We start from the raw sequence: 25617 nt of genomic DNA on the forward strand, positions 1-25617 counted from the left end.
CTTGGCGGTCCACTTCCTTGTAAGCCACAGTCGGTTACGACATCTACCGGTGAATTTTGGAAAAAAAAAAAAAAAATGTATACGTCTTGACGTGGAAGATAAATAAATAATAATATTAATAATAGTAAAATAAACTGTATCTTTTATGCCTACGTATATACATACATATATATCATGTATTGATGAAAAAGGAAGTGGCTAAAGAAGTAAAAAAAAATAAAGAAAATGGTTGTAAGATTTAAGTAAAGTTGTGTAGTATTATAAGTAGTTGCTGCTGATTGCTTTTGGTTTGCTTAGTTTTCTTGGTTTTCATCGATTGTCGTGGACATCGTGGATGATTGGAGTTGATTGGCCTGCCTCCTTGTATCGTTTAAACAAACTGGTTGTGACACTTGGCATTATATGTTGATAGAATTGTTGATTTTTATAAATTAAATAATAATATTCAACATATTGTTATTTTAAATAAAATGGCAAGTCCAAGAACACGCCGAGCTTTGGGAGAATTGAAACCTCAGAATGAAAATAATGTAAGAATTTAATAATTAAAAAAATAAAACCTGCAGCAGCAGTAGGAAATTTTTTAATTTTTATAAATTAATAATAATATTTTTATTTATAGAAATGTTTTGAATGTGGTGCTCATAATCCCCAATGGGTTTCTGTAACATATGGAATATGGATTTGCTTAGAGTGTTCTGGCAAACATCGTGGTCTTGGTGTTCATCTTTCATTCGTACGGTCAATATCAATGGACAAATGGAAAGATACTGAATTGGAAAAAATGAAAGTTGGTGGAAATAAAAAAGCACGTGAATTTTTCGAATCACAGTCTGATTGGGAAGATTCGATGCCTATTAACAAAAAGTATAATACTAAAGCGGCTGCTTTGTATCGTGATAAGGTAATTTTAAATCATTTTTATATCTTTAGATCAAAAATAATAATTATTATTATTTTAGGTTGCTACGTTAGCGAGAGGTGAATCTTGGAGTATTGATAAAGCTAATGTTAAAGATTTTTTACCATCATATTCAGACCATAATAGTAACGATAATAACTATTCATACTCTTCATGTGGTCGTGGTGGTTCTTCGTCATCTTCATCTTATCAACAAGATACAAATAATCCAAGTTTATATCAGCAAAATAATTTCAATTCACCGGCATTTAAATCCCAAACAGAATCATTTTTTGCACGAGTTCAAAATGAAAATGCCGGTAGACCAGAGTTAGTATTATATAATTATATTATTATTATACATAGTCATTAATTTTTAAATAATAATAATAATAATAATAATAATAATAATAGGAATATTCCACCGAATCAAGGTGGTAAGTATGGTGGATTTGGATATCAAATGGAAACACCGCCTAAAAGTACATCTCAAGAATTTTTTGATACTGCTGTTTCTTCGTTAGCCAGTGTAATTACTTTAAAAAAATTTAATTTTTATAAATTACATTATTTGTTATTATTATAATCATGTATTGTAGGGATGGTCAATATTTTCATCATCAGCGACCAAAATAGCAAGTAAAGCCACTGAAAATGCTATAAAAATTGGTGGTATGGCTACACAAAAGGTATATAATTATATTTATAATTAATTTAAATAGTTGTCAAATTTTATTTTATTTTATTTTATTATTTGCTTTTATTATTTTATTATTATTAAATTAGGTACGTGATGGTACTTTATTAGAAGATGTAACTACTCAAGTTAATAGTTTAGCTACTAAGGTATTTTATTATGTTTTTAGATTTTAGTTTATAGATATATATCTTAATTAATTAATAAATAATAAAAATATACTAACCAACTAATTTTAATAATATTAATAATTTTAATAAATAGGTAGGAGATATAGGACGTCGTGGGTGGGGTGATATTTCTGGTACAAATTCATCAACCTCGTCATCATCATCGTTATCCCAATTACAATCACAATCACAATCACAATATCAATATCATCAATCAAATGATGAATATCAAAATGCAAAATCTGATGGTTATCAAAATAGCTATCAAAATTCTTACTCTAATGAAAAGTCTTCCTTAATGTCAAATTCAAGTAACAAGTAAATATTTAATATGATATAATATATTTAACTTAATTATTTTTTATTATATTTGTTAATTATTTAATTATTTAAAAGTGGTGGTGGATCAAGTAATTCATCAATACAAGACTGGGATTGGGATAATTCACAGCGAAATTCCGAAATTCTTACAGAAACAAAATCAACAACAATACGTAAAGCTAAAGATAAAAAAATAATAAAAAATAAAGAGTCATCGTTGATTGATTTTGATAGTAAAAATGACGATAATAGTTTTAAAATTAAAAAAACAGCAACGTCTAAAGCTGAAGAAGATGCTTGGGAAATATTAAAAAATTAACAATAATCATAATAATCATTAAATAGCTTAATTATCCAAGAATAATTTAATTAATATTGATGTAAAACACTAAATTGTTGTATTCATTTATATTATTAATGGAAAATTGGTTTATTATTATTTTACTATAAATAAGTGAAAGAACGAATTAACAAAATAATTTTATAACTGTATATAAAAATTTAATCATTAAAAGAAAAAAAAATGATATATATAAATTATCACATTTAAATTGTTAAATTGTAATTATTAAAAGGTGGTAAAAATTATCAAGTATTGTTAAATATTATGAAATAATGAATAAAATATTAATCTTAAACAAAATTTATTTTTCTCCTTTTTTACTTTTATTTTAAAATAGTTATTACAATTTATTAATTAATATAAATTATTTGAAGATTTAACTCGTGAGTTAGAATATACTCTTCGTGTTCTAATTTGTTCTAATCGTTGGACATATTCACAAACTTGTTTTTCAGAACTTGGCCAAATGTCATGTGTTATTTTATTTAATACATAAAATAATGTTTCAACGGTCATCTGTGTTATATCAACAGGCGGTTGTCCCAATGTTGTACGATGTAATAAATCATACAATGATCTAAAACAACAACAATTATTATTGTTATTATTATTAATGTAAGGATAATAAAATATATTACCTAAAATCACAACCAGCAGATTGTTCAGGAGTTGGATGATTTTCAAATATTGATATAAATTTAAATGCTTCAGGTATCATAGTGTCAGTGCTATCAAAAAATCCTGAATTTAACCACTCGTCTAATTGTACTTTTTTTACAGTTGAATTTTTTTTAGCCGCCAAATGTAATTTATTAATCATTGTTCTAACAGCAGCCAATGATTTATAAGGAAATTCTTTAGCAATATTATCAATATCCGTATAACCATATTTTTTTAATGCTTTAAGTAAAATTGATTTCTCTTGTTGATCCCATAATTTACGATTTTTATCACTTTCTACTGTTGATCTTTTACCTCTATTTTTATTTTTATTTTTATTTTTATTTTTATTATTACCACTCATATTTTATTAAATAAATATTTAAAGTCTCAGTAACCTGCAGTAACTGATATAAAAACTATGCTTACTGCTTCGTAATATCATATAACTCATGCCATGTAGATGATAAAATAGAAAATTACTTTATCTATCGACAATTTATATTTTTTTAAAATTTTCCATTATTATCATCATCATCATCATCATCACAGTTACTTATATTACTACAATAACACCGATAATTTGTAATTTAAAAAATTATTAAATACAATTAGACAGTAATTATATAATATGACGATTGGATTAAAACTTTTTTAAATCCCCAAGTCACTAATGTATAGCTATACAACTTTCTGTTTCTATATTATAAATACATATATATAACGAAACTGACAAGCACAAAAAAACTTGCTGGTAAATTAATGCAATTAAATGAACAATTATCAAGTTTTTTTTTAACATTCGTTAATATCAATGCATAATTCAAATTTTAAAGACCATTCGTAACCTTGATCTTGACAATCACAAGTTAATTTAAATTATAATTTTTATACTAAAAGGAAAGTAACAAAGTCCATATTCTAAAAAAAAATAATATAATTATAACAATAACAGTAGTAATGTGTAATTGTGTGGGTTTTTACATTTTTTTTGAGAATTAATTGAACGTGGATTAAATTTATTTTCAACACAGTATAGTATATTGAGTACATGTTTTAAAAGACAACAAGGATCAGGATAAAAACTGTAAAATGCACAAAAAGACACCGATGGTTTTCAGGATATCATAATGGATTATGATGGTATATATATCAGGACCAACAAATCTTATGAAAAACACCCAAGTCCTGAAAACTGCCACAACCGAATATTATATATAATATAGTTATTATCACGAGCTGATTTACATTCATTTTCTGATATATTTATTTGTTTTCATTATGAGTTGTTGTATTCCAATTATTTTTAATAATTACGTATGCAGTAATCAATACGTCTGGGTATGATTAACAATACTGTCAATGTTTTTAAGACAATTGAAGAAACCACTATTACAATATTTATAAACTTCCCAATGCAATGATTCTAATGGTGGTTTTGTAAATTCGTTATATAACCGATTACCCACATTTTCATAATTTTTAATATTGTTGTTGTAGTAACGACGATCGAAATCATTAAACTTATGGGAATGTAAATAATGTCCAATATCAAAAATAACTTTATTAATATCCCAATTTTTAAAAAAGGACTCCTTTAAATTACTGCCTTGAGTTAAAAGATATATAATTTATTAATATTTGAATCTGTTGTCGATTATATAAAAGGACCAGCTAATATTGGATTGTAATCTGGTTCGGATGGTAGTTTTTCATCATACTAGACATATTTGTGTCGATGTTTGTAAATTTAATAGGGATCTCCAATATTGGATCATCATAATCTTCCCATGTCTCTCTTAATTTTTTTGAGATACTATTTAATAATGATAAACTACTTGATATTCTCTATTAATATTATTAATTTAATTGATCCATTAAAAATGATCATTGTAACTAAACTTGAATATAATATATAAAAGTTTGATTGTTTGTTTATATTTATTTATTTATTGATACGATTATAAAGTTACTACTGCTTCCTGTGATCACAAATCACAATATTATAATACATATTTAAATAAATCAAATTTTTTAGTAAACCGCGCGAGTTTGTACTTGAAAATAATATAATAAGTAGGTCTTTGTATAAAAAAAATACAAATACACGCAGAATATATATTTGTATATACGGCCATGGTCACGTGGATATAGTGCACCAGTAAGTAGTGTGCCAAGATCAAACAATCTTCCGCGATAAAAATAAAAAAATAAATTTTATTTACTGTATATATATTTTTAACCACTCGTAAAAATTATCGGTCGTAAATTAAAACATCGTATGAGTTTTCAAGTTTTTTTTTTTTAAATTAATATATTACTAAATATATATTTAATTAAGGGTTTAATCAAGATTTAATGTTTGATAAAGTTAATGTTAGATATTAAATTATAATCTTGAGTAAATTTTTAGAATATATAAATTTAAAAGCAGTTAATATTATATTATTTACTGTCATTGCCATCAGTTTATATTAATCACTGAGTTGACTACGTGAAAGGTGTACGGCCTCCTGATTGTACTTGTATTAAGTAGAAGAAATTTTAAAATACTAATTAGCTTTGCTACATCATTGACTACTACTTAGTGTGTTGAGTGTTACAAGTTTTAGTATACATAAAAAATTGTGCTATTATAAATACTAATACAATAACATATCATTTTATAATTCACCTTAATAAGGTGAGTGGATTATAATTTTTCAATTAATGTTAACTCATATGTTTTGAATTACAATGCACTTGCAGTCTTTGTTTCTATTTATTGGATATATTAATTATCACTATTGCCACTATAATTAAGTATCATATATTATAGCATTGGAAATTATTTTATATTTTTTTTTAAGTTTATTTTGAAATAATTTTAATTAATTTTTTCTTATTTTGTATATCCCTGTATAATGTAATCATTGGGCCTTGAAGTTATATTTTAAACAAATTTTAAAATTGAGAACATTGAGGATAAGAATAATTAATCAATTGCAATTAAGTGGGTAATAAATATATTTTTAAAAAATAAAAATTATAACATTATTATTATTGTGATTATAAGTTTATGTTTTGACCTTGTAATAGTAAGAACAAAATTAAATCGGACAAAGTAATTAAATTTCGTAAGAACAACAACAATCACAAGCTCGTGATTATTCAAGATCAGAGAAATCTTTGACTTATTGACATTCATGCCCTATACTTAATAATTTATTTCACTAAAAATATCATAGTGCAGTTTTCAAACGTCTCTTGTGGAATAAGCTGTGTAACAGGTATAATATTATATACTTTTTTATAATTAAAATCTTGTTATTTACACTAATATAGATAAATATAAATTACTTTATTATAAATGTACACGGTAAAAAAAAATCTTATAAATAAGTTGTATATTGGACATTATTTTAAAAAATTATTACACAATCATATTTAAAAAAATAAATTATAACTTATGTCTATTAATAAAAAACTTTATAAACTATTAATATTGAGTTTATAATCGATGATGATGATAATAATAACAACAAAAATAACAATAATTTGTTTTAATTGTAATTCTGAGCATTAATTGTTTGGGCTCTTGAATTATAATTTTTAATAAGATAGCGTGAACGAGAAAAACACAAAAAATTAATGCACATATTACAAATTATATAGTAGCTATAAATCCAATATATCACAAGATTTACTAAAGACATAATACACAGGACAAGATGATAGAGTAAATCTATGTAATGTAAAAAAGATAATATATAAGCGATGTAAAGATTTAAAACGAGTAGAGCGTTAAGACAATCGTCGTCAATCCCACTCAGATTAATAAATATATAGATATATATGTATAAATTATTTAAGTGTTTGAAGAATTGATAGTCGCGTGAACATACAAATGAATAAAAATCAACGCATCTCTTTACAACTTAGTAATGTTATTGTGTAATCGCCACTAACTTACTCACTTGATTAATGACAATAGTAATAATAATAATAGTAATAGTAATAAATAAAAATAAATTGAAAAACAAAAACGTAATGTATTGTAGTACGTATTGGACAACTATTTGGAGTTGATTAATTCTTATCATCGACGTGTGGTGTATTTTTCCTACAATATCAGTGATTTATTTTATTTTTCGAGTTGTCAAGACGAGATAAAAATAAATTTACTTTCACTTTAATTATAACTTTTAAATAAATCAATATGGAGACTTGTCGATTATTTGACAATAAAATTAAATATGACGGTGGTAAGCAGATTAAGGAAAATTAAATTTTTCAAATTTTTTTTATCTTTTTTGTTATTTTTTAAGTTTAATTAAATATATTTTTTATATTAAATCATTAAGTAATCATAACTTAATTAATGTACCTAAGATTAATTTTTAGATGTATATTTAAAAATGTCAAAGCAGTTAACATTACTGTTAAATAACATAATATTGTTTTTTTTTTTTTTTTTGTTAAAAATATTTAAGATAAATGTGATGAGATGACAAATAATTTAGAACTTATTATTCGACGTCCAGTTTACCAACAAGAAGATCTTGATCGTTATTATGATTACACTGAACCAGATAAATCTAGTAAGTGGATCTAATTATAAATATAATAATAATTATTATTATTTAATAAAAATTTAATTATTTATTAGTAAGACAATCAGTAATAAATAAATACAAAAATTTTGAAATAAATTCATGGTTGAAAAAATCAATTCCAATATTTCATTGGCTACCAAATTATCAATGGAAAAAAGACATTCTCGGTGATATTGCAGCTGGATTTACTGTTGCAGTTATGCATATACCTCAAGGTAAGAATTTTAATTATCTTGATTGTTATTGTATTTATAAATAAATAATTGTTTCTGTTTAAATATTAATAGGAAAAATAAAAATATGTTTTTTAAGGAATGGCTTATGCAATGTTAGGAAATGTTCCACCGGTTGTTGGAATATACATGGCATTTTTTCCAGTTTTAGTTTATATGATTTTTGGAACATCACGACATAATTCAATGGGTAATTTTTTTTTTTTTTTTTTTTTGTTCTTCTAAATATACTGAGTATTAATAATAAAATGATTTTTTTATTTTTTTTATTAGGAACATTTGCCGTTATTTGTATGATGACAGGAAAAGTTGTTTTAACTTACAGTAATATCAATCAACAACAAAATCAAACAAATAATTCATCATTATCAATAGATACTTTACAAAAAACAGACAATCCACAGTATTCACCATTAGAAGTAGCAACAGTTGTTACATTTGGAGTTTCTATAATTCAGGTTCTATTTTTTTTTTCTCTATTATTATTAATAATATTATTATTAATGATAGTAAAAATAATAATATTTCAGTTAACAATGTATATATTACGCCTTGGATTGATATCATCATTGCTATCAGACGCCCTTGTTAGTGGATTTACTACTGGTGCTGCTGTCCATGTATTTACATCCCAAATAAAAGATCTTTTAGGACTTGAACTGATAAAACGTCGTGGTATTCTTAAAGTTGTTTACGTAAGTAAAAAAAAAAATCGGTCTGTCAGTTGACCCTGCGGGCCAGCCCCAAAACTTCCCGCTGTTTTCGAGCTCGTTGAGCTCGAAAACATTATTGTGAATACATTTTCGAGCTCTTCGAGCTCGCAAATACTTTTGTATGCCATTGTTTTGTAAAAAACCATTTTTTAGCATTTCTTTCTCCCACGATATCTCGCGAACGAATTAACCGATTTTGATAGTTGAGGCGGCAATCGACGTGTTTTATCAAGTTCTAAAGCTGATCAAATTTTGAAATCGATTTATCGAATCGTTTTTGAGAAATTTCGAAAAAACCAAAAAAAAATTTTTTTTTGAATTCTTTCGTCAACGGTTTCTCTTGAACGAATGAACCGATTTTGATGGTTGAGGTGGCATTCGACGCGGCTTATAAAGATCTAGAGCCCAGTCCATTTTGGAATCAATCCATCGAGCACATTAAAAGTTATCCAACTAAAACATTTTCGAAAAAATTTTATTTTTGAAATATCTCTGAACGCACCCTACCGATTAAGTTCAAATTTTTACGGCTTCAGAACATTAACAAGCCGCGTCGAATGACACCTCAACGATCAAAATCGGTTCATCCGTTCAAGAGTTATGAATATTTACATACATACATACGTACGTACGTACGTACGTACACACATACATACACTCGGACATCATCGTGAAATTAGTCAGGATAGCTTCCTAGGACCTCGAAACGTCGACATCTGATGGAAATTCGATTTTCGTAAATCGGACCGAAACCAATAACTTCCCGAATTTTTGAAAATTTACAATTTTCTTAGCGGGAAGTTAAAAAAAAAAGAAGATAAGACCAGTAATTTTTTTATAATTAAATTAAAATGAAAAGATTGTTTTTTCGTTATCCTTTACCGTGTAACAAAAGGACAACTATGCGTTTATAAATCCATTGCATGTGCGATATATAGACTCAATTTTAAAATAAATTATGAATAATAATAACTATTTTATTTACAGACATATTATGATGTTTTTAATTCTATTGATAATATAAATATTACCGCTACAATAATATCTGGAGTTACAATTCTAGCAATTATATTTAATAATGAAGTATTAAAAGTAAGTATTATCATTATTAGATTTATATTTTTTATAATAAAAATTTAAGTTATATTAAAATAAAATATATTATTTTAGCCGCGTGTTAATAAACGGTGTGGATTTCCAATACCTATTGAAATGATGGCTGTCGTTATAGGAACAGTAGTGTCTATTAAAATGAACCTTAATAATAGTTACAATGTTATTACCGTAGGGCATATTCCTGTTGGGTAAATTAATTTTTTTGAATAATAATATTTATAATAATATATATTATAAGTTATATTATAATAGTCTTCCAGTACCGTCAGTACCACAAATATCACTATTACCATCGATAATAATTGACTGTTTCGTGATAACAATGGTATCATATTCTATATCAATGTCTATGGCATTAATATTTGCTCAAAAAATGAATTACGAAGTAGACGCTAATCAAGAATTAATGGCACAAGGTTTTGGAAATCTTGTTGGATCATTTTTTTCTTGTATGCCATTTACTGCCTCACTATCACGTTCTCTAGTCCAGACTGCTGTTGGTGGAAAAACTCAACTAGCTAGTTTAATATCCTGTTTTTTATTGTTATTTGTTTTACTTTGGATTGGTCCACTTTTAGAACCTTTACCCAAGGTAAAGTATGTGTATTATTTTAATATTTTATTTATTTTATATATCAATTAAATAAATTAATGATAATTACAGTGTGTATTGGCGAGTATTATCGTTGTTGCATTAAAAGGTATGTTTTTACAAGCTAAAGATTTGATTAAATTTTTTAAACTCTCAACGAGTGATGGAATTGTATGGATTGTTACATTTTTAATTGTTATTATATTGGATATTGAGTATGGTTTACTTGTTGGTGCTGTTCTTTGTCTTGTTAAATTAATAATCCTCTCAACTAAACCGTATACCTGTAAATTGGCTGTTGTACCGGGAACTGAACTTTATTTGGACACTAATAGATATCACAAAGTATTATTTTTTTTTTTTTATATTACTAATATTATTTATTTAATAAATTTTTATTTCATTTATTTTTTATTTTATGTAAGACGGTTGAAATTCCTGGTATTCAAATATTTCATTATTCTGGTGGTCTTAATTTTGCGACAAAATTATACTTTAGAAAGCAAGTTTACGAAGCTGCTAAAATAAATCCAGTTGAAAAATTTACCGACCGTCATAATAAATCTGAGAATAAGGAAATAATATCTGATGAAAGCAAAAGGGTGAGTTTAATTTTATTATTATTGCTATTATTTTTATTCTGATATTTATTTATTAATTTTTTACAGCTACGAGTATTTATAATAGATTTTTCAGCGCTTATTAATATTGATTCAGCCGGTGTAGCAACAGTCCGTGGTATAATTGAAGATTTTATAAAGATTGGAGTTTCGATTTATCTAGCTGGTTCCTCAGGTATTTAATTTAATTTTACTTGATTAAAATTACATAAAAATAATAATATATATCTTATTAACAGGACCTGTTTTCGAAACTATTAGAAAATTTAATACAGTTGAAAAAACCAGTAATATATTTATGATATTTCCAACAGTAAATGATGCTGTTAATTATGCACGTAATGAAAATATTAATATTCCATCATTATTACCAACGCGGACAACGTATCAGCAAATTTATGATCAAGACACTAGTATAAGTCAATTGTAAATCATAAAAAATATATCAACAATATTGTTATATTAATTTAAAATATATTTTTAAAAAAATGATAACATCGATTGCACAAGCGTTTCATTTTCTCTATAGTATTTTCCATAATTTGTGCACACATGGCCATGGGTGCACGTATAATCTTTATAATTTAACATTTTAAATTCTTAACGAATAGTAATTCGCTATTCTACTTGATTGTTGTCAGAACATGAATAGAATAACAATAATATCGAAAAAAATGTTTTAAATTTTGTTTGAAAATGGTCAACTAATGCGCGCCTGCTGTTATTGATTTAATTTTATTATAATAATAATATGAAATTTGAAGCCTGCTTGGTAATGTGTAAGAAATTGTAAGAGTATTATCAAATGTGTTTTTTTTTTATTTATTCTGTATTCGTGTAATTTCATTTTTAAAAAATATAAATTCTTGATTACCGATAAACTCCGAAGAATTACGAGCTGTCCCGAGGAATTCCGAGAGAGTATAAAGAGTTGTCATCTTGTCATCGTGTAATCGTGTACAATATTTGTTATTGTAATTATTTTAGAAAATTTTATATTTTTCATAATGGCATCAATAATTCAATCATTTAAATCAATCCCAACACACATGGTAAGTTTAATAATTATTATTAATTACTTAACAACTAGTATTTATTTATTTATTTTTAGTTAATACTCATAAAATTGTATTTAAGGTTAGACATTTGCCACGTAAACATTTATTATTTTTACTGACGATATTTTACAATAATAAATATAATTACGATATTATTTTTTTGTAATTTTACAGGACTATGATGGTCAAGCGAGAGCTGAAAAATTATCAAGGATCATTGTCACTTTATTTGGAGTAAGTTTAAATTTATTTTTATTACTATTATTATTGAATAAAATGATATTAAAATAATGAACGTACCCAGGCTGTTGGTTTAATCTGGGGCTATGCAATTCAAGAATTTTCTCAAGCACTTTACATTCTTGCTGCTGGATGTTTAATGGCTCTTATAATTACCGTACCTCCATGGCCGATGTATCGGAGAAAACCTCTCGAATGGCAAAAACCACAACAAACTGATGCTCCTCCTAAAAATAAGAAGAAAAAATAATTATTTCGCCGTTTTTTTTATTTTTATTTTCATTTCTTTCAATAAAAGATTTACTTATTACTATTAATTTATTTTTAAAATTTATTCAAAAAATACTTGGACATTTATTATATTACGTATTTACTACAGCTGCTATTGGATTCATTCCAACGACTTTCATCGTCGATTAAATTCTTTATTTTCTCTTGTCACAGAACATCGGAAATATTTTCTTTGAAAAAATATAAAAAATAAAAAAAAAATTTCAAAGCACGTCCACTACTACTCAACTTTCACAATTTAACGATCTTTAAGTGTTTTTTTTTTATTACGATTTTGTTTTTTATTATTATTAATTAAGAAACTAAGTAAATAAATAAATAGAGTAAAAATAAATAATATTTGGGATGATACAATGTATGGTGTAATTATTTATTAATGCAGGATGACTTTTTTAATTTGTGCAATCGATATGCTTCGGTAACTTGTTTAAAAGGTATAATACACATTATTTTTATATCTATATAGATATAAAAAAAAAATAACACATATGAAAGGATTATGAAACACTTTCTCTGTACATGATGCTTGCACTACTTCCTATATTGTCGTAAATTGTTTAAACAAAATTTAAGAATTGTAACTGATTTAATTTATAACGCGTAAATATATATATATACGTATATAAGTTTATTTATTAAATTTGAAAGTACTTTTATTTATTTGTTAATAGCGAGTATCATGTAGCACGTGGTAGGTGAATATGTAATGATAAGTAAGAAAGAAAGGCGGGCGAGCAGGTAGGCAAGGTAGGCAAGGTAAGCATGTGTTTTAGTAATTCGTTATTCGTTATATTTGTGATAATACGTAACGATGGGTGGACTATTTCCTTATTTTTACGTAATTATAAAATAAGAAGCTAATATGTGTGAAGGAATTATCTAGCAATCTCCTACCCTACTTGTAATACCTCCGTTACTGGTTACTTTGTTGGCTTTTATACTACCCCCCATATGAAAGCCTTTTGGCACCAAGAACAGCTTTATAAACCCATCGCTTACCATTTAACAACCAGAACTGTATCGGCTGTAATCCTACATTGTCAATTTTTATTTTTAAATAATCATGTACTTTCACACACTTGCTGTGAGTATTTTTAATAATTTCATTTTTATTCATTCTAAAATAATATGTATATACTATTATTAATATAATTTATAATCACAATCGTGTGGTGTCTTGATTAAAAATGTGATGAGATAAATTTTAATTTATCATATATTATTAATTAAATTAATTTAACGAATAAGTGAATAGTGTTTTTTTTTTTTTTTTTTTTTTTTTTCAATTTTTTATTTCAATAATTATAATTTAATAATAATTGTTTTAGTTTATTATTGTTGGTGTTGTTGCTGTTGGTTTGGCTGCACCAGGCTATGATCATCAGTAAGAGTTTATCAATAAATAAAATAATAAATTAATTAAAAGCAATAATTATAATAAATAAAAAAATTTTTATTAAATTTATCAGTAAACATGTCGTTATTCATGTACCCTACAAAGTACATACAGTCCATCATCATCACGTGAAAAAGGTTCCTTATCCAGTTCACCATGTAGAAAAAGTACACGTACCAGTTCATCATGTTGAAAAAGTACATGTACCTGTACCTTATCCAGTTGTTGAAAAAGTTCATGTACCAGTTATCGAAAAAGTTCACGTTCCAGTTCACATTCCTGAGCATCATCATCATGAGGAAGAAAATAAATGGCTCGATGACACAAAGGGATGGTGGTGAATAATTTCTCTCTTCTTCTTAAGTAAGTTTTAACATTTTTATTGTTTTTATTATAGCTTAACTTTTAATAATAGTAATTTTAATTATTCAACAGAGGTTTTTTTTTTTTAATGTAGCGTCGACGTCAGTATTCAAAGAACATTTCAATAAATCAAGAATAATATATAAAAAGAAAAGCTTTGGATAAAAAAAAATGAGGGACAAATCGTAGGTGCAATAAAAAAAAAATAATAATAATAATTTTATACTTATTTTTTATTTTATACCAAATGTACATAATTTTATTTGAATTATTGTTTGTTGAAACTTGAAATTTGTAATTATATTTTTATTTTTATACAAATTTTTAACATAATAAAAATTTTTTTTTGTCTTTTAAAAACAAAAAAAAAATTATTTATAATTTTTTATTTAAAACTAAAACATAAATTAAAATATCAACAAATAAGATAAAAAATATTATCACTACCACGCATCATCAAAATATTTATTATCATTATTAGCGTGTTTTTCACTATGATCTTCATGAACAATATGTTCTTCATGTTCTTCATGATGTTCCTCTTTTATAGGTATATAAACCTTTTTAAGGACTGTATGATGGTGGGTATGAATGTGTTTGGGTACATGAATTTTAATATGAACGCTGTAACATAATTAATTAACATTATAAATTTTAAAAACAGTTTCCGTATTTTCCGTATTATTATTATTATCAACTTACTGCTCACTTTTATCCGGACTTGGTACTGACAATGCAACATTAATTATCGTGATGATAAATAAAAATAAAACCTGTAATATTAAATGTTACACTTATGGAACATTATTTAAAACTAAATATTTATTATACTTAAATACATACGTGAATAATAAATATTTTCATATTTTCGAGTCTAACTCGTAGCAATACTCAACAAAGACTATAACTAATTTCACTCTAAGACTGGCTTTATAAATGTTAAGATATATCCGGTAGTAAAACGCATAAACAACATGAAATTTCCGGGTTTATATTGTAGTAACATTACAATCCCTTCTCTAGTCTCTAGTCTCTAGTCTCTACCTCCATCATCTTCCTGATCTTGTGAAAATAATAATATATTATATACTCTCACTTGCAATATTTATTTTATTATAGTTTGTTTATTTTCTCGACCGTTAACACATACAAGTATTAAATACATATAAAAATATGTATATAGTTATTCGTCCGCGGATTTAATTAAAAGGGAAAGTTTAAGATTCAATTAAATTTTTATAGATAATTAATAATTGAAGAATATGTACATAGAACACACATTAAAAGTCATTGGCATGTATTATACATATATATATCTATTTATATTCAGAGTATTAATTATTCAATAAGAGTTGATGGATAAAAATAAATACAACACACATTATCATTAATAAATAAATTAACTATTTTTTCAAAAAATTAAATCTTGTACGATTGTTTGCTTATTAATATATTATTATTAAAATAACCCAGTTATCGCCGGACATGGAGGATCATCAGGCTTTCACAAGCAAAAACAAACAATCACCGCAGAATACACTCACAACGTTTATCATCAGAATAGAGTACTTTTAAGTACATAATTACTACTATTTTTAAGTGAAAAGTACTTGAATATATATTTATTATAGATCGACACATCTTTCACCTTTTAAGTACTTTCCACTTCTTCGAGTATTTAATTTCTCATACAATAAAAAATATATTTATATACATATACATTTTTTTTTTAAATATATACACATACAATTCTGGTTCCCAGATTTATCTTTTATAAATATATGTGGTATTGTATCAGAGTTAATTTACATTAAGCTTGTTAATTAATTAAAATATAAAATTTTTTAATTATTCTAAGTGAAATTTTTCAGGAATTTTTTTTTGTTCAAGCAAAAAGGAAAAAAAAATGAGTAAATAATAGAGATATTAAACGTTTTTTAAACAAAAAAATTAAAAATAATATTTTATTGCTAAAAAAATATGTACAATGGTAAAAAAATATTTTACATATAATTAATACTAATAAGATAACAAACATTAACATCTGTGTAAAATTAAATAACAATAAAATAAAAAACCGGAAGAATTTTAATTAAAATATGATGACTTAAAATAAGGAGTGTGTATTAATGACAATGCGTCGAGACCGATACAAGAAGAAAAGTGGTGTTGGTAATAGTCGTTGTCGATATTGTTTAATTATTATTGTTGAATATCAGGTTTTGATATCGATACTGTAGAGAAAATAAGAAAGGAAGGAAGATATTACAATAGCAAGTTAAGTGATTCATCGTATTATGTATGTATGTATGTATGGACGCACGTAATGAGACTCTCTTTTATTTTTGTATAGCTTCAAGAATTCAACGATACGACTTTTACTTTTTGTGATATCCTGAAAAACCACCACTTGAAGAATAAGAGTCAGAACCACTGAATGAAGAAGAAGCAGAACCGCTGTGGCTATTTGATGAGTAAGAATCACCTCCGTGACCTCCGTGACCTCCGTGACCTCCGTGACCTCCGTGACCTCCGTGACCACCGTGACCCCCGTGACCACCGGAGGAGTAATCACCGAAACCACCATTACCTCCGGAATAACTTGAAGAACCTCCTCCAAAACTTGCTGAAAATCCTCCATGACCTCCATTACCTCCTGAACTTCCGTGGCCACTTAAAAAATTTTTAAATAATAATAATTATAACAATAATACGTTAATTTTTTATCAAATATTTAATTTATTTATATAAGATAAACAACCTGCTACCAAATCCTAAAGAAGGTACTCCATAACTGGTAGATGGAGGTGATCCATAACTTTGAGAAGGTGTTCCATAACTTTGAGATGGAGGTGATCCATAACTTTGAGATGGAGGTGATCCATAACTTTGAGAAGGTGTTCCATAACTTTGTGATGGAGGTGACCCATAACTTTGAGAAGGAGGTGATCCATAGCTTTGAGAAGGTGGACCGTAACTCTGTGATGGTGGGCTGTAATTACTTCCAAAACTTCCATGACCTCCAAATGAGTCGCTTCCTGATCCTCCAAAGTCATGTCCTCCCCCAAACCCACTTCCATACCCTCCTCCGTTACCACCGCCATAATCACCACTATGACCACCACCATACCCTCCTCCATTGCCACCATCATGACCACCACCATGACCACCACCATATCCTCCTCCATTGCCACCACCATGATCACTACCATATCCTCCTCCATGGCCACCACCTTGACCACCACCATATCCTCCTCCAATGCCGCCACCGTGACCACCACCGTGACCACCACCATATCCTCCTCCATTGCCGCCACCGTGACCACCACCATATCCTCCTCCATTGCCGCCACCGTGACCACCACCGTGACCACCACCATATCCTCCTCCATTGCCACCACCGTGACCACCACCGCTACCAAATCCTGGACTAGTTATTTCAATATGATCACCTCCAGCTGGTGGTCCATGATCAACATGACCACCGTGACTATCATCATGTTTTTCTGGTAGATGTATTCTTATGTGTACACTTAAATTTTATAAATAATAATTCATTAATTCAACAATAATAACTGATTATTAAATTAAATATAATTGAATTTACTTACTGTTCATTACCAAATGTCGCAATAACAGTTTTAAAACTAATTGAGGCAATTACAAAAATAATCTATGAAAAAAAAATTAAAAAATTATATTCATTTTAATATAAATTTAAGATTTAGTATAAACAAAAAAAAATTGTTTCTTACAATACTAAATTTTGGTGCCATTTAAAAAAAAAAAAAAAAAAAAAAATGAATTTATTATTATTGCTATTACTAAGATGCACTTGATGACACCGAAGATGTTTTCTTACTGTTACATATATTTAAGAGGTTGCGGACTTATATATATACTACGGTGAGAAAATATCAAAGGGAAGGAAGAAAACGACCAAGTGGGGAATAAATGTGACGGCAAACACAGGTTCCTGTTGTTGATGCTGTTGTTGTTCCGCCTTTGTCAGAGTATATGTAGATAAATTAAATATATATATATATATATATGTATGCTGTGTGATATGTAATGTTGATGTATATGCTATGTCACTTTTATTTAATGTGTATTGAGTAGGGATGGGAAAGATTATTGTATATGATAAATATATATGTATAAACACACACTATAACAAGATATAAAAGTATATAGAGATAATTAAATAACAATAAGGAAGGAAGATGTAAAGATGAAAGAAATGTTGCTGGTTCCCCACATCGACCATGACCCAGAGAAATTACGCTTCAGGCATATGTATATATATATATATATACATATTTATTCCATAATGCAAAACTACTCTTTAACTATTCTTATATACCTCGATATGCTAGTTGATTCTCATCTTATCATATTAGAGTATAATTCATTTAGAAATATATATTACTTTTATTGTTTCTATAAAAAAAAAAAAAAAAATAACAATGAATACAATTAATTTAACTTTAAATATATAAATTTATATTTAAACTTGATGCATTATAAAATAAATAAGTAATATGTAATGATGTCATTTATTATGTCTAGCCATAACTAAAAATGTATTATAACATTTAATAAATAATAGTAATGAGTATTCGTGTGTTATTAGTTATTATATTTACTAAAATAGAGTATGAGTGTAATAATGGACAAGAGCGATATAAGTAATGATTACTTTCTATTATGAGTACTTTTCACTTTATACACAAAGTTATTATACAAAAGTTATGGGTATGATGGTAATATATATTTAAAAAGAATTTTTATTTATATGTAATGATATGATGTATACATACATGTATTCGTTACTAAAATAATTTTTTTTGTATGTACAATATTTTTTTTTTTAATATACAAAAAATAGTATGATTGATAATCGGTTGAGATATAATTATATATTTTAAGAAAATATAAAAATGCATATTTTTTCAGGATAAATTATTTGAAAAAAAAAAAAATAATTGAACCTGAGTTGTTGTATTGAGAGACAAGGAAATAGAAAGTAAGTGAATCGTGGGAGAAGAGATGCAGTGTACAGAGATGATGTGTTACAATTCCCTTTCTATATGTACTCTCTCCTTCTTTGGATCATCAGGTGCTTTATATAATTTTAAGAAAAAAAATTAAAGAAAAAATAATTCACATTTTTTTTTTTTTTAAATAAAATGTAAGATTTTAAAATTATTATTGCTTTTAAATAGTTTGGACAGTCATTCGAATAAAACTTTAATTGAAAAGTCTTGATGTGATGGGATTTTTCTTAAAATTTTGTCTTTTAAGAAATCAATAAAATTTTTATTCTCTCTGTTTATCCTTAAAGTTGGTGTCAATTGCTTCCTGCTATAATTTTCTTTTACTCTATAGTTTAAAACATCGAGATATTATTATTATTTCTTCCCAGTGCTATTTTATAATCCTCCTTTCTCTTTCACATTTTGAATGTGTGTGTGGAACTGCAGAATCTTGTCTGGGAAACCAACAACAAGACTCGGACTCTCACCCCTCTCACCCCTCTCACCCCTTTCGCCGACCTCTTCAGGTCGAAGATTAATGCCAAGAGTTCTTATACACATGGTGTACCTGACTTTAAGAGTTATATTATTCGTACGTTCATGGTCATGAGCAACTAAAGATGTATATTTACTTTCTTATTTTAATTTATTTATACGCACATATAAATATTTTTTATTTTTAAATAATAATTAGCAATGAAAACTTTTTTTTTTTTCCATTTAGTTTATCAAATAAATAAAAATTAATTTGAATACTAAATTTATATTTTTCAACCCAATCGTAGACTGTGTAATTAAAAGTTTATTAAAACAAAAAAATTAAATTTTTCCGTTTTAAATAATTTATTCAAGGACGTGAGATTAGGATAAACGAAAAGTAAAATTGTTGCAAGAACTTTCTAGACTTTCAAACACTGTTGATCCGCTTCAGCGAAAGTGCCATTTACTTGTATGTATATACTATATATGCATCTTCAATAGCTTTTATTCATTCGTATCAAGTTAATAATCAACATAATCACCAATAATCAATCTATTTTGTTTTTTTAAATTATTAATTATAATTACTTGGTTTTATATTGATTTCAAATGTAATAATTGAAAAAAAAAAAAAAAATTGAAGCTAAGAAACATAAATAAATTGAGCAGAATTAATTGTAAATTTATTATTATATATTACTTATAAATACTACAATCATTATTATTACTATTAAAAAGTATAAAAAAATAAAATAATCATAAAAATTTATTTTGATAAATAATAATAGTTGAAAAAAAAAATACTCATAAGCCTCATCGAAAGTAGAAAAATAACATAATTGTCAGACTTGAACTTTGGTAGTGATATATATATATACAACATTAAATTTATCAAATGCCCTTTATATTTATTAAAATAATTTATTTATTATAAATCGTAGAGGGTGAGTGTAATGAAAAATAACCAGGAGTTAAATTTGAATTTTCATGTTCAATATGTGGTACAACTTGTGCGCCAGTAGCAATAATAGCGGCTGCTGTAGCAACAGGACTTTGATTTGGGGGTGTTTGAACAATTGGTTTGTAACGATGAGTATTATCTTGAGGAATATCTTCAACTTGTTCTTTTACTGCATATCCTGAAGGACTATGGTTTATATAAGAATTAATCGATTCATAATTATCGAAATTAATATTGTGTCCTGTTAAATGTTGAGATAATTCTGCTACATTTATTCTTCCTAAATTTTTATAGCTGTTATCATAATTATTGTTATTTAAGTTAAATCCCGATGAAGTTAAATGTCTAGGCCAATTTTTCGCCAACTCTGTTATTTTTTTATTATAATCATCAAAGACTAGTGTATCATGTATAACAAATCCTTTATTATTATTTAAAATAGATTCATCGGTCCCACGTTTTATGGATGATTTTTCATTGTTACCATAATAATAATCATCATTAGCAAGTAGTCCAAGTTGTTTTGCTTTTAAAATTAATGATTGTATTTCATTGATTGTTTTTTCATTCATTGAATCATCATGATTATTATTATTATTATTATTATTATTATGAAAATATTCATTATGGTTTTGAGTTGTCAATTGCGTTGCTGATTGTGCTGAATGATTATCTTGTGGCGATAAAAAACTATTAGTTTGATGATACATTAATGATTCATGAGGTATATAACCTTTACCAAATGATATACCATGAGTTATTCTTTTGCCATGTGGTACTAATATATGATTAACTTGTTCGTGATTATTTAAATTGTCATCAACACTGTTATATTGTTGTTGTTGTTGTTGTTGTTGTTGTAATAATGGTGGTGGCGATGGAGGCGGTATAACGTCTTTGTTCAAACGAAAAGGAGTTTTAGTGTTAATAAAATTATATGGGGGTTGTAAGTAAGCTGTAGGATTAGGATGACCGCGTGTTGATGCTGATTGTAAAATTTCATTGTCAACAAATTGGGGATGACGAGAAAATTGACGCCATGGTGATCCTGCAGCACGACGCACTTGACGTGGTACTATAACAACCATTTTTTTTCTGTAAAATATTTAAAATTATATTTAAAAAAGTATATAGATTATTATTTTTTAATTAAGTATATCATTTATTTACTTACTGGGCTAAACAAATAGCTATTGGAGTACATGTTAGTAGTATGCAAATTGATATTTTCTGTAATTAAATAAAAGAAAAAAAAACATAAATTGATTTTTTATAAAATAAATAAGACGTTAAACGTTACCATGAACGTCATTTTTTGTGCAATTAATTTTTTTGAATAAATAACAAATTTCTTGGTCAATATAAATAAATGACATTTAATTTAATTTAATCTATATAAATATAAATATTAATTAATAATAAATATAAGTATCATAGTAATAGTAAAAACAATTTTTAATATACTTACAAGTTTCATATTTTGTTAACAAAACTAATTGTGATAAACTTGAATAATGTATAATATAAATAGTTGAATGAAGCGCGAGCGCTTTTGAGAGCTCTGACGAGTAATTTATTTTACTAAGCAAACTCCTGTTGAGACACTTGTTTTATATAGAAGATAAATCGTTACAAAAAGAGAAGGATCGTTGATCCTCCCACTCTCATCTTATACGTTCTATAAAAGTATATATATATTTTACGGTACATTGATGGTCTATATTTACCTGCTAGAGTAGTAGATCCTAATTTAGATAAAATCGCATAATTATTAACCATCATCGTCGTTATTTTTATTTAGTGTGAATAATATTTATATTTTTATGTAAACGATTAAAAAAAAAATTAATAATTTTTCAACCACGAAGAGCAGTAATTCTTGTTTAATAAGATTTAAAACTTGATGATGATGATTGGACAATTCGATTTATTTATGATTTTTTTTTTATTTAATTTAAATTTTATCTGCTAGATTATTTGTTAATAATTTTACACATTAAAATATATAATTATTTTTTATTTATTAAATTCATATAAAATTTCTACTTTTTGTTCCTCATAAATCATGAATATGTACTTAATGACACAATTATTTAATGTGTAAATATTATAAACGACTTTCAAGTTAATTAAAGGTTTATTATCATTAACAATAAATAGAGAATTAGAAAAATAAATTTTAAAAAAGTACAAATACAATAAATTGAAAAATTTTTTTTTCCCTTGACAGTTACTATCTCAATTATCCTTAATCTCTTATCTTAGAATCTAATATGCCGAGATAACATATGGAAATATAATTTAAAAGGTGAAATTATCATACAGTATCTAATCCTTTATGCATCCACATCATCAATAATTTAAATAAAATAAAAATTTTTTTCATGTGTAATATGCATTTATCTACACTACATGTATTAACACAAAGATTTATTTCATTTGTTCGATTTTTTTTTTTTTTAATTATAATTACTGGTTATTTATCAAGTCGTTACTCTTATTAGTTTATTTCCGATGAGTACATCGAACTCCTTTCTCTTTGGTCAAGCGCAAAACTTGATGAAAGTAAAACTGACAATATTTATAATTACGCTTATTAAATTTTACCTTAAACTTGAGTTTAATGAAATGAAAAAAAAAATAATAACAATAATAATGAAATAAATGAATACAACAGTAATTAGAGATTGACTTTTATGGAAGAAAATATTTTTCTCACATAAAATATATAACAATAACTAAATTCTTTCATTTGTCATTTAAATACCTTTCACATTAATTTTTTTAAAATTTATTTATAAATGTATTATTATCAATAACAATTAGAAAATTTAATACAACTTTCGAAGGGAAAAAGTGTAAGCACACAAAGTACTTGGTTACACCGTTGGTCAGAATATAATAGCAACAATTCCTTATCCCATTACACCCAACTATAAGACGATGAAACTAATAATAATCATCGTCATAATTATCACAGTGATAATACTCAATTAATTGAATATATTGACCATTATTCTTCTAACCACTTAGGTTATTAATTTTCTGATTAGATATATATTAATCAATCTAGTTTTTTTTTTAATATTATATATTTATTATAAAAAAAAAAAAAAAATCGATACAAAAACATAAAATAAAATTAACCAGCACGTAATTTAATAAGATTATTATTTCTAAGATATTTAAATTTATTGTTAGAGGCATTATCAATTATATTATTTTCAGCAGAAGATTCTTCAAGTTTATTATTATAAAATTGATTATATTCATCGTCGGTATATAAATGCCCAGTTTTTATTTTACCAGCTTGATGATGTCCCTGATCATATTCAACTCGTTCGTATGATGAGTCGTCGACATGATTGTTATTATTATTATTAAAATTATTATGATTAATTTGATATTGAGGTGGATATGAGTATCCAGTAACACCTGTTTCGAAATTCATTCGAGGTGGTGACACCGGTGATGGATCTTCTTCGACACTTTCAGAATTTTCATCTGTAATTGTTTCTTTATAGTCATCGTAAAATGGAGGTTCACCTTGATTTTGTTGTTTATTATAATTTTCCTCATTTTCTTCATATGATGTACTCCAGATATTATAATTTTCATTATAATAATTATGCTTTTTTGGATAATTATTTTTATTTTTTTTTTTATGAGGAGGACTATGCACATACACCCACACTGTTTTAGTATGAATATGACGATTTATTAATTCAGGGATGTATATTTTAAAATGAACGCTAAAATTTCATTATTTAAACTTTTTAGATATAATAATAATTGAATATTTATCTAGAAAAACTTACTGTTTTGCGTCGTCAGCTTGAATATTTAAAATATTAATTATCATGATTAAAAAAATTGATCTCGACTTCTAAAAATTTTTAATTATAATTATTATTATATAAAAATAAATAAATCAACTAATAATTTTTGTTGCTTACCATTATTTATAATAAATATAACAAAAATGTATAGTAATAATATTATTGCTATAAACACTCGGTTCAATGTCACTGCAACGATTGAACTAAATAAATAACAACAACTAAGTAGTAAGTCTACTTAGACATATATTTATATTGTTAAAAGAATGTTCCAATACACTGGTTTGTCGCTTTCGCGATTGATCACCGTAATTTTAACAATTTTCTTCACGTTGTATACTTTTTATTTATTATTTAAGTACAACAAAGTAATTAGAGTAAAACGATAAAAAAAAATTATAATAAAACTAATAAAAATCCTTGATGACAGGAAGATAGTGCGGCGATCTTTAATTTCTCTTCAAGTCAAAGGATATCATTTTTTTTAAATTATAAAAAAATTTTAAATTACACTTGTATTGAGATACATTTATTTAAATTAAAATAATCAAAGAAAAAAAAATATTAACATTGATATGGTGATAATACTATAATACTACTATATACAATAATCATCAATTTAAAATTATATTAAATTTATTTATAAAAAATAAATAAATTAAATTATAGAAAAAGAAAAAGAAAAAGAAAAAAAAATATAAATTATTTATTTGTGCTCTAACATAATACATAAAAAAATATAATATATTATAATAATTTCATCATATAAATTTAAGTAATATTTTATTTTTTTCTTTAACACGTTATTGCATTGATTCACTTTTTTATTATTTTTTTTTTTAATTTAAAACTATAAATATAAAAAAATTAATACATTATTGACTAATTATTTGTACATGATAAATTTAAAAAATCTTTGGTGCTAACATTACGGCGGGTTTAAATATAATATTAATAATAACAATAATTATTATTATTTAAAATGGTCAAAT

At 25.7% G+C, this 25617-nt stretch overlaps 8 protein-coding genes across 15 annotated transcripts; 4 read left to right on the plus strand and 4 right to left on the minus strand.

Moving 5' to 3' along the window:
• The first annotated feature begins 31 nt into the window (after positions 1-31).
• On the plus strand, positions 32-2683 carry LOC130673704 (ADP-ribosylation factor GTPase-activating protein 1). Of its 2 annotated transcripts, XM_057478852.1 has the most exons (8): positions 34-530; positions 623-904; positions 963-1231; positions 1316-1430; positions 1501-1590; positions 1688-1747; positions 1863-2086; positions 2165-2682. In XM_057478852.1, exons 1-8 carry the CDS (start codon positions 471-473, stop codon positions 2406-2408), a joined length of 1344 nt encoding a protein of 447 aa, XP_057334835.1. In that variant the 5' UTR covers positions 34-470; the 3' UTR covers positions 2409-2682. The 2 variants fall into 2 exon arrangements, with proteins under 2 accessions (XP_057334836.1, XP_057334835.1); XM_057478853.1 differs by lacking the exon at positions 1688-1747 and having other exon boundaries at positions 32-530; positions 2165-2683.
• Positions 2684-2709: 26 nt separating this feature from the next.
• Positions 2710-3614, minus strand: LOC130673705 (myb-like protein H). Its single transcript, XM_057478854.1, has 2 exons — positions 3071-3614; positions 2710-3009 (listed from the first exon to the last, which is right to left on the minus strand). The coding sequence occupies exons 1-2, from the start codon at positions 3454-3456 to the stop codon at positions 2787-2789; spliced, it is 609 nt and encodes a 202-aa protein (XP_057334837.1). The 5' UTR covers positions 3457-3614; the 3' UTR covers positions 2710-2786.
• Positions 3615-5348: 1734 nt separating this feature from the next.
• On the plus strand, positions 5349-11425 carry LOC130673703 (prestin-like). 6 transcript variants are annotated; one of them, XM_057478846.1, is made up of 16 exons: positions 5349-5775; positions 6018-6088; positions 6171-6361; positions 7133-7336; positions 7565-7672; positions 7741-7902; positions 8000-8110; positions 8194-8378; positions 8451-8615; positions 9621-9725; positions 9804-9937; positions 10002-10341; positions 10414-10686; positions 10767-10943; positions 11010-11136; positions 11201-11425. In XM_057478846.1, the coding sequence occupies exons 4-16, from the start codon at positions 7291-7293 to the stop codon at positions 11389-11391; spliced, it is 2124 nt and encodes a 707-aa protein (XP_057334829.1). In that variant the 5' UTR covers positions 5349-5775; positions 6018-6088; positions 6171-6361; positions 7133-7290; the 3' UTR covers positions 11392-11425. The 6 variants fall into 6 exon arrangements, with proteins under 6 accessions (XP_057334829.1, XP_057334828.1, XP_057334832.1 ...); XM_057478845.1 differs by having other exon boundaries at positions 6018-6084; XM_057478849.1 differs by lacking the exon at positions 7133-7336 and having other exon boundaries at positions 5350-5775; positions 6018-6084; positions 11201-11424.
• Positions 11426-11854: 429 nt separating this feature from the next.
• Positions 11855-13033, plus strand: LOC130673709 (signal peptidase complex subunit 1). Its single transcript, XM_057478858.1, has 3 exons — positions 11855-12013; positions 12194-12253; positions 12324-13033. Exons 1-3 carry the CDS (start codon positions 11969-11971, stop codon positions 12507-12509), a joined length of 291 nt encoding a protein of 96 aa, XP_057334841.1. The 5' UTR covers positions 11855-11968; the 3' UTR covers positions 12510-13033.
• A 131-nt stretch (positions 13034-13164) lies between these two features.
• Positions 13165-14573, plus strand: LOC130673706 (polyadenylate-binding protein 1-B-like). 2 transcript variants are annotated; one of them, XM_057478856.1, is made up of 4 exons: positions 13165-13634; positions 13879-13934; positions 14020-14309; positions 14382-14573. In XM_057478856.1, exons 1-3 carry the CDS (start codon positions 13614-13616, stop codon positions 14285-14287), a joined length of 345 nt encoding a protein of 114 aa, XP_057334839.1. In that variant the 5' UTR covers positions 13165-13613; the 3' UTR covers positions 14288-14309; positions 14382-14573. The 2 variants fall into 2 exon arrangements, with proteins under 2 accessions (XP_057334839.1, XP_057334838.1); XM_057478855.1 differs by having other exon boundaries at positions 14404-14564.
• Positions 14574-16273: 1700 nt separating this feature from the next.
• LOC130672861 (uncharacterized) lies at positions 16274-18167 on the minus strand. Its single transcript, XM_057477627.1, has 4 exons — positions 18065-18167; positions 17921-17982; positions 17071-17841; positions 16274-16982 (listed from the first exon to the last, which is right to left on the minus strand). The coding sequence occupies exons 1-4, from the start codon at positions 18083-18085 to the stop codon at positions 16688-16690; spliced, it is 1149 nt and encodes a 382-aa protein (XP_057333610.1). The 5' UTR covers positions 18086-18167; the 3' UTR covers positions 16274-16687.
• Positions 18168-20608: 2441 nt separating this feature from the next.
• Positions 20609-23686, minus strand: LOC130673503 (probable cyclin-dependent serine/threonine-protein kinase DDB_G0292550). The gene is made up of 4 exons (XM_057478526.1): positions 23554-23686; positions 22255-22464; positions 21961-22016; positions 20609-21881 (listed from the first exon to the last, which is right to left on the minus strand). Exons 2-4 carry the CDS (start codon positions 22261-22263, stop codon positions 20747-20749), a joined length of 1200 nt encoding a protein of 399 aa, XP_057334509.1. The 5' UTR covers positions 22264-22464; positions 23554-23686; the 3' UTR covers positions 20609-20746.
• A 117-nt stretch (positions 23687-23803) lies between these two features.
• Positions 23804-25055, minus strand: LOC130673504 (homeobox protein 2-like). Its single transcript, XM_057478527.1, has 3 exons — positions 24743-25055; positions 24605-24672; positions 23804-24538 (listed from the first exon to the last, which is right to left on the minus strand). The coding sequence occupies exons 1-3, from the start codon at positions 24743-24745 to the stop codon at positions 23929-23931; spliced, it is 681 nt and encodes a 226-aa protein (XP_057334510.1). The 5' UTR covers positions 24746-25055; the 3' UTR covers positions 23804-23928.
• Positions 25056-25617: the final 562 nt, after the last annotated feature.

The sequence above is a fragment of the Microplitis mediator genome, chromosome 8 (genome assembly GCF_029852145.1).
Source record: "Microplitis mediator isolate UGA2020A chromosome 8, iyMicMedi2.1, whole genome shotgun sequence".
Taxonomy (NCBI): domain Eukaryota; kingdom Metazoa; phylum Arthropoda; class Insecta; order Hymenoptera; family Braconidae; genus Microplitis; species Microplitis mediator.

What these genes read in the sequence shown, in the direction of transcription:
- LOC130673704 (XM_057478852.1), top strand. Translation starts at nt 471, where the DNA reads ATGGCAAGTCCAAGAACACGCCGAGCTTTGGGAGAATTGAAACCTCAG. An exon ending in GAAAATGCCGGTAGACCAGA is followed by an intron (nt 1,232 to 1,315) that starts GTTAGTATTATA and finishes TAATAATAATAG; the next exon opens with GAATATTCCACCGAATCAAG. An exon ending in GTGGTATGGCTACACAAAAG is followed by an intron (nt 1,591 to 1,687) that starts GTATATAATTAT and finishes TTATTAAATTAG; the next exon opens with GTACGTGATGGTACTTTATT.
- LOC130673705 (XM_057478854.1), bottom strand. Translation starts at nt 3,456, where the DNA reads ATGAGTGGTAATAATAAAAATAAAAATAAAAATAAAAATAAAAATAGA. An exon ending in TCTGCTGGTTGTGATTTTAG is followed by an intron (nt 3,010 to 3,070) that starts GTAATATATTTT and finishes TTGTTGTTTTAG; the next exon opens with ATCATTGTATGATTTATTAC.
- LOC130673703 (XM_057478846.1), top strand. Translation starts at nt 7,291, where the DNA reads ATGGAGACTTGTCGATTATTTGACAATAAAATTAAATATGACGGTG. An exon ending in ATCACGACATAATTCAATGG is followed by an intron (nt 8,111 to 8,193) that starts GTAATTTTTTTT and finishes TTTTTTTATTAG; the next exon opens with GAACATTTGCCGTTATTTGT. An exon ending in GTAGGGCATATTCCTGTTGG is followed by an intron (nt 9,938 to 10,001) that starts GTAAATTAATTT and finishes ATATTATAATAG; the next exon opens with TCTTCCAGTACCGTCAGTAC.
- LOC130673709 (XM_057478858.1), top strand. Translation starts at nt 11,969, where the DNA reads ATGGCATCAATAATTCAATCATTTAAATCAATCCCAACACACATG. An exon ending in AATCAATCCCAACACACATG is followed by an intron (nt 12,014 to 12,193) that starts GTAAGTTTAATA and finishes GTAATTTTACAG; the next exon opens with GACTATGATGGTCAAGCGAG. An exon ending in TCATTGTCACTTTATTTGGA is followed by an intron (nt 12,254 to 12,323) that starts GTAAGTTTAAAT and finishes GAACGTACCCAG; the next exon opens with GCTGTTGGTTTAATCTGGGG.
- LOC130673706 (XM_057478856.1), top strand. Translation starts at nt 13,614, where the DNA reads ATGTACTTTCACACACTTGCT. An exon ending in TGTACTTTCACACACTTGCT is followed by an intron (nt 13,635 to 13,878) that starts GTGAGTATTTTT and finishes TAATTGTTTTAG; the next exon opens with TTTATTATTGTTGGTGTTGT. An exon ending in GCACCAGGCTATGATCATCA is followed by an intron (nt 13,935 to 14,019) that starts GTAAGAGTTTAT and finishes TAAATTTATCAG; the next exon opens with TAAACATGTCGTTATTCATG.
- LOC130672861 (XM_057477627.1), bottom strand. Translation starts at nt 18,085, where the DNA reads ATGGCACCAAAATTTAGTATT. An exon ending in TGGCACCAAAATTTAGTATT is followed by an intron (nt 17,983 to 18,064) that starts GTAAGAAACAAT and finishes TTTTTTTCATAG; the next exon opens with ATTATTTTTGTAATTGCCTC. An exon ending in TCTTTAGGATTTGGTAGCAG is followed by an intron (nt 16,983 to 17,070) that starts GTTGTTTATCTT and finishes AAATTTTTTAAG; the next exon opens with TGGCCACGGAAGTTCAGGAG.
- LOC130673503 (XM_057478526.1), bottom strand. An exon ending in ATAGCTATTTGTTTAGCCCA is followed by an intron (nt 21,882 to 21,960) that starts GTAAGTAAATAA and finishes AATATTTTACAG; the next exon opens with AAAAAAAATGGTTGTTATAG.
- LOC130673504 (XM_057478527.1), bottom strand. An exon ending in CAAGCTGACGACGCAAAACA is followed by an intron (nt 24,539 to 24,604) that starts GTAAGTTTTTCT and finishes ATGAAATTTTAG; the next exon opens with CGTTCATTTTAAAATATACA.